The 15,928-nt window shown below is 41.1% G+C and overlaps 2 protein-coding genes across 3 annotated transcripts; one reads left to right on the top strand and one right to left on the bottom strand.

Annotated features, from left to right (window-relative positions):
- Window positions 1-1,223: 1,223 nt before the first annotated feature.
- On the bottom strand, window positions 1,224-7,178 carry dmap1 (DNA methyltransferase 1 associated protein 1). The gene is made up of 10 exons (XM_022770321.1): window positions 6,762-7,178; window positions 6,266-6,357; window positions 5,739-5,934; window positions 5,386-5,544; window positions 5,110-5,277; window positions 4,747-4,932; window positions 4,376-4,447; window positions 3,598-3,670; window positions 2,830-3,179; window positions 1,224-1,975 (listed from the first exon to the last, which is right to left on the bottom strand). Exons 1-10 carry the CDS (start codon window positions 6,855-6,857, stop codon window positions 1,916-1,918), a joined length of 1,452 nt encoding a protein of 483 aa, XP_022626042.1. The 5' UTR covers window positions 6,858-7,178; the 3' UTR covers window positions 1,224-1,915.
- Window positions 7,179-8,192: 1,014 nt separating this feature from the next.
- On the top strand, window positions 8,193-15,917 carry LOC111231583 (heterogeneous nuclear ribonucleoprotein M-like). Of its 2 annotated transcripts, XM_022758767.1 has the most exons (16): window positions 8,193-8,455; window positions 9,323-9,504; window positions 11,146-11,198; window positions 11,925-11,932; window positions 12,069-12,162; window positions 12,270-12,530; window positions 12,798-12,951; window positions 13,073-13,122; window positions 13,208-13,265; window positions 13,598-13,717; window positions 13,802-13,849; window positions 14,201-14,269; window positions 14,372-14,473; window positions 14,608-15,197; window positions 15,287-15,338; window positions 15,430-15,917. In XM_022758767.1, the coding sequence occupies exons 1-16, from the start codon at window positions 8,346-8,348 to the stop codon at window positions 15,591-15,593; spliced, it is 2,115 nt and encodes a 704-aa protein (XP_022614488.1). In that variant the 5' UTR covers window positions 8,193-8,345; the 3' UTR covers window positions 15,594-15,917. The 2 variants fall into 2 exon arrangements, with proteins under 2 accessions (XP_022614488.1, XP_022614574.1); XM_022758853.1 differs by lacking the exon at window positions 14,372-14,473.
- The last annotated feature ends 11 nt before the right edge of the window (window positions 15,918-15,928 follow it).

Genomic DNA, 15,928 nt, shown 5'->3' with positions numbered 1-15,928 from the left:
CCTGCCATATAACTTAAGACTGGCTTAGATATTGAGAGATAGAGAGGGAGAGCGGAGCCCCAGTTTTGATAAATGGATGAGCAGTGATGAAAAGAAGATATCAGAGGAGCATGAAAGGAGAGAGGGGAAGAGAGCAAAGCATTAATCCAACACCAGGCTGGTGGAGAGGGAGCAAGAATGAGAGACAGAGAAAAAGGGGAGGAGAGAGGGGAGGAGGAAGCAAAAGAAAGATAGCCTTTCGGCTGTGTTCTGTCAAGGGAGAAATTACACATTTACGGAGGTTTTTTCAAGCAACGACGGGTTCCATAGATCAAACCACTGGATTTATGAGCCAATTTTCAACATGAAATATAGACACAGAGAATCCATTTTACCCATGTTTACTTGCCTTCTCTCACTCCTTTTCTTTCTCTCTCTCTCTCAATCAAACAGTCTACAGTGTGTGGATGGGTTTACTCCTGCAACTTTAGCAGCGCTGATTAGAGCTCATAATGAAGATGTTTTGATTGCGGTGATGTGATGGTGCAACTTTCAGTGGCTACGTTGTTGAGTGTTTTCACCAATGACAGTTAAGTAAGGAACCCTCTGAATTTGTTAGAGGACCAAGACTTAAAAAAAAAAAGGTGAGATAGTTCGGTAAAGACTTGCTATTTTCTAGCTGTTGAGAATTGTTTCTTTTGCAATAACTAACAGTCAAATCAACAAAATTATATGCAAAGAACATGTATAAAATAGAACAAATAAGAAGATCCAACAAATGTTTGACTAAATTATGTGTTTGTATGCAGATTGCAGGATTTGAAGATTATATAATTTTGAAATGCATGTATCTAGAGGTAGATATATTAATACGCACATTATGCCCAGATAACAGTGATCCCCTCTTCTGGGCAATCATATTCAAAATTTGCATAGAAATTAATCACTAAGTAGGCTAAACGACATAATTGACACGCAATTAGCAATATTATGGGGAGGAGACCTAATGAAGTTTCAGTGGCTGTGCCAACCGAAGAATGATCACTGCTTAATTATCATATTAATGAAGTCATTAGTTGTCACTTAACTTAAATGACAGGTAAGGTAAGAATGTCATGATCCTACAATTTCCTTGGCAAATGTGTATTCAACACTAATTACCTCCAAGTTAAGATCTCATCTGAGAAAGAGCTTGAAATATAAAGGGGATAACCACAGCACAAACATGCATGGAACAGGGTAAGAAAAAAATACAATGAGGTTTATTGAATCATTGACTAAAGCATCTTCAAGGTCACCTGAGGACAAACAACACAAATCAGTCCTGTGAGTCCAACATAAAACACGGGCAGCAGATGGAAGTGGCATCTCTTTCCTAGGTCGAGAGGGAGCCGGTACTACAGGCTAAAACAAAAACACATTTCCAGTAAACACTATGGCATGATTAGGCTACAAAAAACCCTCAGATGGGTCAAATGAGCATTGCGGCTGGAGGTCCTCCCACTCACAGAGTCTCTTCCTTCATTCCAATTCATTTCAATTATCCAGTCATTCCCACCTTCTTCCCCATGTCCCGATTAGCTCAGCCCGGCAATTTACAGTTGATCTTTCCTCATCTAAAGCCGAGCAATGGTGGAGGCAGGAAGACAAGCAGTAATGGAATGAAATGTCACTCAGTTGTTGCCTTTGTCACAAAGATGCTGGGAGAGCCAAATGGGGAGGGGTTGGAGAGGTCTGGTTAGAAGGTGAAAAGTAGTGAGTGTGTGTGTGTGTGTGTGTGTGTGTGTGTGTGTGTGTGTAGTCAGTGGTGCCTTTTATGTGAACAGCGATATGATGTCCTGCTCCCCCGTCTCTCTTTTGTCCCACCATAAAACTTGTGCATCTCCACTGTGACCAGAGTAACTCCACCATGTACCAGCTGGCGCTTTCATCTTCATCAAGGCTTCTTCACCTTTTTTACTGAAGACGAACTGGATGCCGATTCTCTCCGCTTGCGCTGTAATGTGATGCACAAAATCACATAAGTGTGTATTTTAACAGGAATTTTCTCCTTGTTCTGCATTCCTCACTGTCAGGTGTCTTCAACCAATACAACTGGAGTAACCAACTACTTGTTTTTATCTTCCAGCACAAATCTTTAATATGAAGATGTACTGTGAATAGAGGTCCACACCACCTATTCAGATACATACAGGAAACCAGTCACAAAGAGTCTAGGGCAACAAGGAGGACTGGATCCTATACTGGGTTCTCCCAGTTAACACTGCTCAATGATAAGGTGGGTGATAGGGAGAAAAGATCTCCTATCGGCTACAGACTGAAGTTGCACGAGGGACCTTTTCATTTTCAAATCCCCAAAATATGTTTTTATTTTTCTCCCTCATCTGCATTCAAAGCTCAGATTTGGTGTAAATTATCAGCCTCTAAACTAAAGTAGTTGCGTAGTACTGGCAATACACAGCTTACCTGCAGTGATGCAAGTGATCAACTGGCTTCTTGCATCTCTCAGTAAAAGTTATCATTCATGGCAAGGTAATCTAGTGTTATACTATAGTTTTTTAGACATGGACACACTGTCTTGGATTGCCTCTATCAGCATTTTGGGTTGCTCAATTAGTTATGCGGAGCCTTGTTTTTTCAGTTAAAATCTGATGCCATGACTGGGGATTTCAAGGTTAGATCGTCCTGTTATGGCTTCTGTATTAATAAAACCGTTTTAAAACCCACATTAATTGTGAAATACATGTGAATCATGAACTAGAATTGATTAAACATTTGCATAAGGTAGATATCCTCACCCAACTGTTAGTGATGTTTGGAAGAGTTTGGGTCTAAGCAATATAGACTTACTGAGTTGGGGGTAAGCGGTGCTCCTACAACGTCGATGATCTGCTCCTTGGCTTCCACCTTGATGTCGTCTACACTGGGCCAGGACTGAATTTCACCCCCTGGGGTGGATGCTAAAGTGCTGTTGGTGGCATTGAGTTCCCCACCTGGTGCTGCGATAGCTAGTCCTGTCCCTGTAGTTCCACACCCACCTCCGCTGCCAGCCTTCAGTAGAGCCTCATAGCGGTGACGCAGCATCTGTTGCTCATATTCACAATTGCTGTGGGCCTGCTTCAGCTCATACAGCAGCACCAGGTCACTACGCAGCTCATTGAACATCTGTACAATCTCTTCTGTGGGCATGGGGTTAAGATCTGGATGCACAAACAGACACAAAGGTAAAGCTGATTAAAAACTATACTTGCTTGGCAAAGCCTTTGTAGGTCAGTTCATCCCAGCAGATATATAGCAGGAAGTATCCTTGGTATGATGAATGCAAATGACAGCCACATCTTTACGAGATTACTGACAACATGACGACACATTCTTTCAGATTCTGCATTCAACTACTGTGTCCAGGTGGAGATGGTGAATGAGAAGCTCTTAGGTGTAAACTTACTGCTGTTAACACACTGTGCTATTTGTACACAATTCAAAAACGTTATTCGAAATTAAGAAATACATACATATTTCCCTGCTGTGCTGAAACTAAATGCATTATTTAGGATCATTATACTGTTAATCTGTTGCAGAGTTTAAACACAAAACTTCGAAATGTTTATTCACACTCACCCACTCCTTGCTCTATGAGGATCTGTTCAATGGCCTTGATCTTCTTCTGGCCTACTGAGCTTGGCAGTTTCATCTGAATCACACACAGAGAGACACACACGGCAACACACACAAGGGTGTGATTTAAGGTGCTGGGGATATTAGGATAAACAGCTCCACCTCGGGGCTTTTAATTCGTATGAAATGCACTTCAGCAGGCCAGATCAAAATGTCTTTATCCACTGAACTCTGTCTGACTGATTAGCTAGAGGGGCACTCCACTTCTTTAGCCACACTAATGCATTTTCCATAGAGAGCTGCAGCTCCTCATCAGTCTTGAAGATGAATAAGAGCTCCCTTGCTAGATCTTACAGATATTAGCTAGTCACTACCAAAATTAATCATCACAGTGCTAATGAGAGATGGCAAGCTCAAGTCAGACTCTCTGGTTTCTCACATACATCAACTGCAGGTTCAAGCTTCACTAAAATTCTTTTGACATTAGTAGTTGTTCAAACAAAACTCAGCTGATCTTCTAAAAAAAAAAAAAAAAGTTCCAGCCGTTTTAATGTTTTTACATCAATTCCACAGCACAGTACAGACAATACAATACAATTTCTTGATATAGATCTATGGGATTATCTTGACCATTGTAGTTTCAGGTTCTTTTTTTCAGATTAGTAATCTACTTTCTTCACTAGTATTTGAGAACCAACATAGTGAAGTTTTAAGTTGAATATATGTTTCAGAATACTCTTTTTGTAATTTTAATACCTCAGTAGGATCTAGCTATACTCACCCTCTGACTGCGCAGCGTGACTCCTGCTGATTTGAAGTCAGGGAACTTGATCCCTGCAGTCTCTGGAACAGCCTAAAGAAAAAAGTAATAACTGATGAAAGATGAGAAGCAATTTTTATGAAATAAATTGGGCCTTTACAGTGATTCACAAACTGAGACAAAGAGCTCATAGTTACTCTGAGACACAAAATATTGAGACTGAGCTTAATCTTAATTATTTCAGTGTACCACTGCACTGAATAACCACTACCATGTGCTTCACAGCTGTGCCATCTGATTAATTTTAATTTTTTTCCTTTTAATGGTGCTTTAATAAGTTGGTAAATATTTCACAAATGCTTGTGCTCCTTTTGTATGGGTGAATGTCGTACCGGTTTTTCTGTTTCTCTTTTTTGTGGAAGCTTCTTCTTGGAAACCCTCTTCTCAGCTCGCCTCAACTCTGTGGTTGTGTCAGCTGCTTTAATGAGTTTCTGCAGATCCTGGGCCTTCTTCTCACGCTCTTTCTTCCTAGTCTCAATCTTCCTTAGTTCCTGAATAAGATATTCCTCTTCTGCCACCTGTTGGAAAAAGGAGAGAAGTGCAATCTAATGTCTAAAAGGCTGGTGAACATCTTACTGTGGTTTTTAATTGGCTTGTGCTTGACATGTTCCTTCTCATCTTGACTGGTCAATTTTTATGTTATGAGAATTTAAAAACTGTATTAAGAATCCTAATCAAATGAAAAAATTACTTACTTGTTCAGGTGTGCGATTGAAGAGCTTCTCCAGTTGCTCTTTGCGACGCCTTTCATGGCCAGCATCAAAGATGTAGATCTTGGGCTCTGTCCCTGAGGGTGCGCGGACCTTTGTCAGCTTACCACAAATACTGTAGTACCGTTCTTTCAGATCCTCCACAGAACGTTTCTGAAAACCATACATGGAAAAATGTTACGACAAATATATGTTTAACTTTCAGGATTATGATTTTTGCAATATATCCTCAGTGGGTACTGGAGGTTAGTAACTGATTACTCTGTATTGCTGATGGTCGTAACGGTCATGGACAACTATGAAGCGCAGGTCAAAGCGCTTGCACAGATCAAACAGATGGTCTGTCTCCGCTTTAGTCCAGCCATCGTCATGCAGATGCATCTGATACTCCTGCTCTGAGTACACTGGTACCTGCACTGTCTATGAAAGGAGACAGAGAAGAAGAACAGAGAAAATACACGCAACCGGGTTGAGAAACTGAAAAGAATAAATGAGTGAGCATGCCTGAAAATAGAGGAGATGACAGAGGATGGGTAGCTGAAAAAATCCATCAATTGTTTATACTTGTATTGCGTGAGTGATTAGACTAAAAAGGAGACTATAGTCATCCCTACCTTGTTGAAGCGAGCAAAGGGGTAGTCCTTGCCCTCCTCTGCTACACGTCTCCAGTGGTGGAATATGGCCCCATCCCTGCGAGCAGGATTAGTGAAGGGCATCCACTTCCAGGGCCGCACCTTTTTACAACCCAGTTTGGCTTTCACTGTCCTGTAGCCTTGAGTAGTATCACTAGGCAGCAGAGGGGGTGCATCTCTGGAAATTAACAGGAAAAACAAGTCTTTGTTATAGAACATTCTAAACAGACAAATGACAAGCTCTCCCTTTCAGTGAGACTTAAACGTGAACCCCTCCAATGCTTCACTGAACATGCCAATCACTTGTCTGTCTTTGGTCATAGCTTTTGATTTAGACACTAGAAAATAATTACAAGTGTGAATGAAAAACATTGAACCAGTTTTTTTAAGAATTTTTAGAATCTTTAAGAATAAAGCAGTGATTTCACAGATGATTGAATCCAAACCTAAAGGGTAACTCAGTACATCAATTGAAGACAAACTCATAATCTCAAAACAGGAGACCATACTTCTTATCTGAGTAGAGCAGAGCATAGACCTCTCGGTGCATTCCCTCTGGTCTCTTGAAGGTCAGCGTTTCAGTCGTCTTTTTGGTTTTTTTCTGAGACAAGATGGAAAAACTGATTATTTCAAAGAAATATTTTGGTAATACTGTCAACCACAAAATAACAAATATTCTAAAATAATCGTCTCAATTTCTTGCTGTAGAAATGGCATGATTTTGGGTTTGACTAACACAGTATGTGTAACTCTTCAAATACTGGATCAAAATTTTAGAAAAGACAAGTCAATTAGTTATTACATGTTTGAGGTGTAAACTGTGGTTTAAGGTTAGTAGTTGTTCAGAGATGTTTACAGTCCCTTCACGTCCTGAGATAACTTTGATCCACCTAGTCAACGTTACGAACTCCACAGCTAATGCAGTTTTAAGAGTAAGATCATTGGGGAAACTTGTGAATACTGGGACCGGTATCACTGTGGATATCTTTTCATATTATTACTCACCTTGTCTGAGTTAATGAGGTCTTTCTTGCTGATGGGGCCGTCATTATCTCCTCCGGTCAACTCCAGAATATCCCTAACATCAGCACCAGTAGCCATGGCTTAATATGTTTTTAATTAACGCTTCTCGCACCTTGCAAATTGTAAATGCTGTTTGTTCATTCACAGGCGCTCATTCAGTTATGCGGTACTATCCAAAGAATACGCTTCTAGCTAAAGGCTAACGCTAACGTTATCATTTCTAATCTACGCTGATTTAGCACAGAGCCGCAAACAGCCACTTAACGACTTTATAATATTTATTTTGTAGCATTACCGAGAACGTTTATACTATAAATGAAAACAAGAGATGTAGTTAATAAAGAATATTCACAAGCTATTGTTAAGGCTAGGTGAACACTAGCTGGCCATCTGAACCGCCATTATTTCCGGTCGCGCTGTCGTCTTTGTGTCGCCCCCGTGAGGTCTGGCGGTGCACTGCAGAAATTATTTATTTCAAAGAGAAATTTATATTTAAAAATAATAATAAATACATAGTTTACCAGTGCAACTGAACATGAAACTCTAAACACCAGCAGGGTTGAAAATGAAAATAAAGTTATTGCTCCTGCTGGCATCTCTGAAACAGATGCTGTTCTCCCAGCAGACCACAATACAGTGACACTCGCTCCTATAGACTGGTTGAAGATCTCCAGCATCTTGCTGCATACATTGGAAGACGTAGTTCCTCAGAATGTAGAGTTTGCTCATTCTTGTGTATAGTATAGTATAGTATAGTAATGTCATACTACGAACAGTAGTGTATGATATATTAAATATATTATGTTAAAAATGAAAGAAAGTCACAAAGAGAGGTGAGACACAGAGGGATTCTGATACATTTATGGCTGTATGACATAAAACAGTTAAACAAGTTATTTCTTCAATGTGAAGAAAAACTATTGAAGGTACAGCTCCATGGCCTACCAGTGTAAATCCAAGATGTGTAAGCACTCCGATTTCTACATACAGCTGAGTATACCATAATGAAGGGCATGAAAACTAAAAACCTGCTGGCAACTTGCTGGCCTGGTTTTGTGAGCCATTACATCTGTATAAGTACTCAGTTATCATCATATGGAAACAGGTGAGCTTTTAAAGAGTAGATAGATAAATAACTAAATAAACTAAATACACATATTTCGTTTTTTTCTAAAAACACGAAAGCAGACACTCACAAAACATACATTTTACATTTAAGTTTTGATGTTTTAATATGTTTGTCTGGATTCGATGCACTCTTATTCTGAAAATCCCTTTATGGGCCACGATCTTTTTTTATACAGTCTATGGCCACGATGAGCTTTACTTTTGAAGAAGACACCGGATGTAGACCATTGTGTCACTACCTTTTTAAAATTCCCAGCATCCGTTAGTTTGGCCGGGACTGCACACTCCGCCATTTTCCCTAGTTGGTGTCGCAGTAGTGGTCGGCGCAGTCATTCATCTAGCTGTTGTATCTACTATTAAGGTCACTTACTCGCAACTTAATTAATTTCAAGAATATACCATTTTCATTTTTTGCAAGACACTAAACTGCGTAAGAAGATGTCTAACGAGCAGGCCGAAAACACTACCGAGAAACCAGGCCCGCAGCAGCAGCAGCAGCAGCCGCCGCCGCAGCAGACGCAGCCGCCGCAGCAGCCGCAGCAGCAGGGGTAAGTCCATTCATCCAGGGTCCTTTGTTGGCTCCTACTTGCTAATTAATGATTCTGATACACGGGAATGTCGTACTTTGACCAATATTTAATGAAAAAGATCAAATAATTGTATCCACTCGAGGTAATCCTATATTAACGACCACAATGTGTTTAAATTTCGTCGTTTTATGCGTTTAGGCGACGGTGTTTGGTGCCCGTCTTTTTACAAGGAGAATCGGCCCATTTTACGTAACGTAATTTTAAGTAGCCTAACGTTAGCTGTCCGCTTACTTAGCCACTTAATGCCTATTACCGACCCAATATGTTCACTGTTTGGTTGTATGCATGCAAATTATGAAACGATTGATTGCTAACGTAATAAAGGCCTAGTGCGCCTTTAGAGCGGCCTTGCCATGCGACTTCAGTTCAATCATCCCGATTGCAACCTTGCGTTGAAGGCTATTATTGCAAGTCAAACAATTGTACTGGTTTTTAAATAAAACCTGTTCTTAAAAATATAAATAACTGCAGTTTGTATCACTTAAACAATCTATCTAGTAGAAGAGGCTGCTAGCACTAACAGAACAAAGGAAACTCTTACTATTGGATTGAGTAACAACAGTGACCCCATTTTGGGCTCCTATACAGTAGCAAAGATACCTTAATGGTATTATGTTTTAGTGTGATTTCATTGGTCGTAACCTGAACTAGCAGATGTGTGTCCACTGCCACCTTTTTTTCCTTTTTTATTAAGACTTTTAGGAATTCACTTCTCAGAATCCAATTGTGCTTTTACTGGGTTCTAAAAGAAAGTTGACATGCTAACATGAAATGTGTTTTTGTTCCTTACATTTATCCAATGCATTAATTGATCTCTTTATACAGAGAATTGAATGGGAAAGCCAAGCATGAGTCCAATTCAAGCAGGAAGGAGAGACCCCAGAAGAGAGGTGGGGGCGGGCGCTACGAACCCTATGGAAATGCGAACAAAAGATACCGTGTCTTTGTCAGCAACATCCCCTATGATGTGAAATGGCAAGCCCTCAAAGACCTGATGAAAGAAAAAGGTAAGGTGTCTTGACATGGGTCCGACTCAGTCAGCTTTGGACATAACAAAAAGATCCATGGTCACTTTGTTTGACCACAGCAGCTTTGAAGGGCTTTTGGGAATTTGTTCAGGTACTTAAGTTGTACAATGTTGCTTGAGATTTCGTGGGAGTTATTGGAAAAGGGTTTTGGATGAGGTCCCCCTTATTTGTCCGCCAACAAAAGAGTTGCTGCAGACTCGCACAAGTGCTGCGAACCTGGATGGTAGACTGAACACTTACTCTCCCTTGAGACTACTACAACCCTTTGTGGGTTTTTTTGCGACGTGAAGGTTGTACTTGTACATGTGCAAAGCTGGTGAACTAATGTGAAAGTCCAGTGGCGTGGGATCATAAGGGGCACAATGAGAGGCTTTCCCCCAAGAAATGTATGAAAGAATATACAGTACTTTGCTGTAGTGTAATTATTTTGCCCAGGAGCAAGGAACACGTTTCTCTGTTACAACATGTAACAAACAGTAAAACCTGGGCTCTCATGATTTATAATTTGGTCAAAATTCTGGAGACATGTCCAATGAAATCATTTGTATTTCAGCAACTTTGAATTTCAGCAGGTATTAGTTTAAAGTTTTCTCTTAAAAGTACACTGGATTTTAATGTGCTGTTATTCATGTGAAAGTAGTTGTTTAGTGATCGGTTTTGGAAAGTTTCAGATGAATCATAAGTATTGCACTACATTGGCATTTTAAGTAAAAGCATGTGTCAAGATGGGTACAATCCTCTTTCAGAAGGAGTGCCTGGTGTTTGTTTTTTCAAAACTGACTGTGGAGTTAAATTGCATTTTCTTTTTTAGGTTTGACCTTGACAAGCAAATGTTTTCTCAGCAGATCTCCATGTTGTGCCAAACACAGCTATGCGTTGGGGATTTCTTTGGGGTACAGGTCTACAAAATGAAGCAGCTTCTTATGCACTGTCCTTGTCTCTAGAGGTTTGGTCACGGATGCCCATTCGTTGATCAGAAACGTGATCTGAAACGAAAGCGTGGCTGTGGTCGACGCTGAATCAAAATTCTGATATTGTGCGTTCCAGGAACAGGTCTAGAGAAGTTTCTGTCCCCTAAGAGCTTGTCATCATTAACATTATGGTTAGTTTTCTAGCTGTAGGTTTCCTCTTAGGCTCAGCTGATGGGCAAATGTAGTGATGCATTAGCCTGAGGTTTAAAATGGCGACATCTGACAAAGAATGCGCAGGTTTGCAATGAAATGGACTGAGGCATTGAATGGGTTTTGATGACTTGAAATTCTTTGGTTAATTCTCTTCATATAGAAGGTGGTGTGCGGCATTATATCCAAATAGGAAGGCTGATGGCCATTTCAATAGTTGTTGTCCTCAGTCTATTGCTTTTGGTGCTTCGGGAGAATTCCAACAAGGACAGGCTAAGAAGTCTTTATTCTTTCTAAAAAATAAATAAATAAAAGACCCAAGCTTGCTTTTTGTAGACCTGTACCATATTGTGCTGCTGCGGTGCTGGGGGAAGACACCGGACTGGCAGTCCGAGCTCACTGTCACCGGCCGCCCTACTTGTGTTTCTGCTCTAAACCCCCATTGTTCTCTCGGCTTCTCTCCCCTTGGTGTGTGTCGTCTCTGGAATCTGATTTGTAGTGGGTGAGGTAACGTACGTGGAACACTTAATGGACGCAGAAGGCAAATCGAGGGTAAGTGCAAATACATACAAATAAAAAATATGAATAATCCTAGACAAACCTGTGTTTGTCAGCTTTGGTTTATTTATTTTCATTGTTGGGAATTGTTCAGATTCAGAAGCCTGGTGGAGTGTGTGTGAGATGGTGACATGCCAGAGGCGTGTTTTATTTGGTGTCGTCTGTGGCACTGTCTTGAGGCCATCCGGAGGGTTGATGCTCTTATAACAGGTCTTCAGCTTTCTTCGCAGCCAATCCTGTGGTATTGCAGTAGCTGACAGTCTCCCTTTTGGTTGCTGGATTTGCTCCTTATGAACTAAAGGGATCTAGTATGAAAGAGGTTGTTACAAGGCTGTTAGATGGTTGTTAAATAAAACTCATTCTGTAGAACTGCTTTACTGGAAAAGTCACCTCCAATGTCTTAGTAGTCGGGAATCCTATCTCACTGTGGATTTTCTGCCCTTTGGATGTTGGAAAAATACTTTGTATAGTCACCAGACATGCCTGCATTGTGTTAGAGATGGGGAAAATGTGACACTTTAATAATTTATTTGGAAGAACAGGGCTGTGGCCAAGGCTGTAGGCTTGTGTGGTGTTGAACTTTTGATTGTGCATGAAATTCTCTATTTTTGCCTAATTTTTGTGTCAGTTAAACATCTACTATAACTATTGCTTTTACTAATTTGAATTGTTCTTTACTCCTCTTGGTGCGGCCTCTTCTGACTTCTTCAATCAACAAAGGGTTGTGCGTAAGTATTCTATTCATTTATCATTTACAATTGGTTAGGTTGGCACCTCAGATTGACAAAATTGAAATGTTAAGGGCAGATCTTTGGACGGGCTTGTCAATAAAAATTTTGTACTCACTGGATATATGTTTGTCAGTGTTGTTGAGTTTAGGACTGAAGAGCTAATGAAAAAAGCAGTGGAGAAGGTAAACAAACACAACCTCAATGGACGACCCCTAAAAGTGAAGGAGGTAGGTCACAGCAAGAATAATAAGAAAAACAACTTGTGAACTTTTCCCATCAGACTGATGTAAAAGTTGTGAATTTGCTGAAGTCATATTTTCATGTGGTTTGTTAGGACCCAGATGGTGTGATTGCTCAGAGAGAAATCAACAAGGCTCAAGGTGGAGGCCCTCCAGGAGGCCATGGCGGGATGGGAGGAATGGGGGGAATGGGGGGAATGGGTGGAATGGATCGCATGAACATGGATCGAATGGGCCCTGGACCAAATGGCCCCATCAACATTCCTCCCAGCCTGATGAACAACCCCAACATCCCCAACGAGATCATCCATGGTCTCCAGGCTGGCAGGATTGGCAGCACTGTCTTTGTGGCTAATGTGAGGCTTCCACATTTCTGTCATTGTTTGATTCTTTTTGTTTGTTGTTTTATTTGAAAACTACCCAGTAAATAATTGGTATTTGTGCTTGATTAAAAAGTTACTTGATAAATTGGTTAAAACCTTTTTTCCTTGTAAGCCAACTAAGCACTTAGAATGACTAATGGTATCAGCAACTGTAATTTAACTATTATTTATGTGTAAACTGTGTAGTTTGCGTATGCACAAACAAGTAACCATTTCTTAAATTGTTCCCTGTGCATATAGCTTGACTACAAAGTGGGCTGGAAGAAGCTGAAAGAGGTGTTCAGCATGGCAGGCATGGTGGTGAGGGCTGACATTCTGGAGGACAAAGATGGGAAAAGCAGAGGCATGGGCACAGTAACTTTTGATATGCCCATTGAAGCAGTCCAAGCTGTCTGTATCCTTTTGAAAAATGTTGGCTGATTGGAATACCTTTATTACTGTAACCATAGAATGTTTATTCAGTATAACTACATTGCTTCAAGATGTCTGGTACACTTTCCTTAATGATTTTACAGCTATGTTCAATGGGCAGCTGTTGTTCAACAGGGTCATGCATGTGAAACTGGTATGTTGTCTAAACCTCTTTGTATATTGGATCACATTATGATCTGAGAGCATAGTCTGAATATGTTTTTATGGGGTTTTTTCAGGATGAGAAGTCCCTGCCCAAAGATTTTGGACCACCTGATAGAGCTGCTGCTCTTCCTCGTAAGTCTACTCTTCATTAGGATAAAAAATATTGAAGCAAAGATAAATGCACTGTAAATATTATGTAAAGTACTTAAGATTACTTTTGTGCAATCCAAGGTCTGTATTTACAGCCACTTTTGCTGGGGGACCAGATGGCACTTGTTGTTGTGGATAATTTTCTTATAACCGTTTTCTTATATGCCAATTAAAATGTATATCAAGTTACCTCAAATTTGTGCAGAACATTTTATATTGAATGAACATGTTGGAGATCCCCTTGATACTGAAGAATAGTAATACTGAATAAGTCCATTTCTGCAGACCAAAATAGTGTACCCATTTTCTCCCAGGTGGTCTGAGTGGTGTCGGTTTGGGCCTGGGGCCTGGTGGCCAGCCCATTGATGCTACCCAACTCAACAGAGGAGGTGGTGGAGGAGGAGGAGGAGGAATGGGCAACATGGGCCCTGGAGGTAACTTGCTGCAGTGTTTTTGTTTAACTCTTGGGTAGAAGACCCCATTGGAATCTGACTAATCATCACTTCTCTTACTTGTAGGAATGGAGGGAATGGGCTTTGGCAACATGGGAGGACGTATGGGAGGAGGTACGTACCAGAATGTTGCAAGTTGCTGTGGCCCTTCACTGTATTTATGTCAACTGCCACTTTTGATGCGAGAGCAAACTCGATGCCTCTCCTAACTTGTCACATTTAAAACGTTAAAACAATTCATGACATAATCTCATTTAGATCCCTCAAGTAATTGGGAAGCATTTGCAGGAAGGTAATCTCCATTACAAGCATCTTAACTGTGAGAGAGCGCATGGGGAAAAAATGGAAATGTAAAACCGTTTTATATTTTAAGCTCCCTTCCTCTGGCATCAGAATTCCATACCTGGCCTGTCCATGCATTTCTGGTGTCCCCTTGTACTAAGACTTTCTTCTCTTGTGTTATAGGAATGGAGAACTTTGGAGGAATGAACAACATGGATCGTTTCGGTTCTTCAGGGATGGGCAGAATGAACGGTAAGGAGATGTTTGGAGCTGTGCTAAGCACTCCAAAGCAAGCGTGAATGACTTTCACGTTTTGCTGGACACTTCTAATGGTTTCATCTCTTGCATTGTCAGAGATGGACCGTGGGATTGGTGGTGCTTTTGACAGGGAGTTTGGGCGAAATGAAATGGGAATGTCTCGCAATAATTTTGGAGAGTCCTTTGAAAGAGGAATGGGTTCGTATTTTCAGGATTTTGTTTGAAATTCCTCTGACAAGTACTCCAATAAGCCTCATCAATGTAATGCCTATTTCAGCTGAGATGGTCTACGTAACCTTTCTTTAATACTTTTTTTTTTTTTTCCCCCACAGGAAACTCTCTGGGTATGGACCGCATGAACTCTGGAATGGACCGGCTGGGAGGCAGCATGGACCGCATGGCAGGAATGGACCGGATGGGCATGGACAGGATGGACCGCGTGTCTGACCTGGACAGGCTGGGTTCTGGATTTGACCGGATGGGTTCGGGGATGGACCGGCTGGGGCCCAGTATGGACAGGCTAGGACCTGGCCTGGACCGTATGAGCTCCAGCATGGACCGCCTCGGCCCAGCTGGGTTTGATCGCTTAGGCCCGTCTGGTTTGGATCGCATGAGTTCTGGCCTGGACTTTGGTTCCCCAATGAATATGGATCGCATGGGCAACACCGGTCTTGACAGAATGGCCAGCAGCTTCGACCGCATGGGCTCCACTGGAGGACTTGACCGCTTCCCCTCAGGTGGCCTCGACCGCATGAGCTCTGGCATGGACCGGATGGGATCTGGAGGCGTTGGCGGCCAGTTTGATCGCTCTGCTGACCTGGATCGAGGATTTGGTGGTAATTCCTTTGGAGGAGCTGGAGCTGGCGGGCCTGGAACCGGGGGAGGCAATGTCAGGAAGGGATGCCAGATCTTTGTCAGAAATGTAAGTATCTATAGGTTATTTGGGACTTAATTCATTTGACCAATATCTTGTGTATGATTTTAATCTGTTTTGAATTACTTTTGTTTTAGCTCCCATTTGACTTCACCTGGAAGATGCTGAAGGATACCTTCAATACATGTGGTAAGAGTAGTCATAGTTTGTATATAAAATTAACCATGAGTGTTAATTTCATATCAGAAGACTTCTAACACTGGCATTCTTCCCTCTGCAGGCATGGTCCAGTATGCTGATATTAAGATGGAGAACGGCAAGTCCAAGGGCTGTGGTGTGGTCCGCTTTGACAACCCTGAAACTGCTGAGCGCGCCTGCAGGACAATGAACGGCTACCGGCTGAATGGAAGAGAGATTGATGTTAGGATTGATAGGAATGCATAAGTTACTTGTCTGTGTTACATCTGACTTCTCATTTAGTTCATGTCCAAATGCTCTGTATCATCTGAATTGTCCTTCAGCATATATACACTTGGATTGTTAGATATTTGTAACAGTGCAAATGTTATTTTAGTTAGTAATTTGTAACAATGAAAGTTCATGTTTTAGTTCATGCCTAAATTTTACTTTCTTTTTTTTGTTTTGTTTTTCTTGTTTTGTTTTTTTTAGAGACCAAATTTTTAATTTTTTTTTTTTTTGTCATGCTTCACCTGTCATTGCCTTTGTTCTATAAGGTGTTTTGATAAATAAACCTCAATATTTGGAGTGCTTTGCTGGCT

The sequence above is a fragment of the Seriola dumerili genome, unplaced genomic scaffold, assembly GCF_002260705.1.
Source record: "Seriola dumerili isolate Sdu_G_001 unplaced genomic scaffold, Sdu_1.0 BDQW01000002.1, whole genome shotgun sequence".
NCBI lineage: Eukaryota > Metazoa > Chordata > Actinopteri > Carangiformes > Carangidae > Seriola > Seriola dumerili.
The sequence above is the reverse complement of the archived record's forward strand: the minus strand, read 5'-3'. Positions and strand labels throughout refer to the sequence as shown.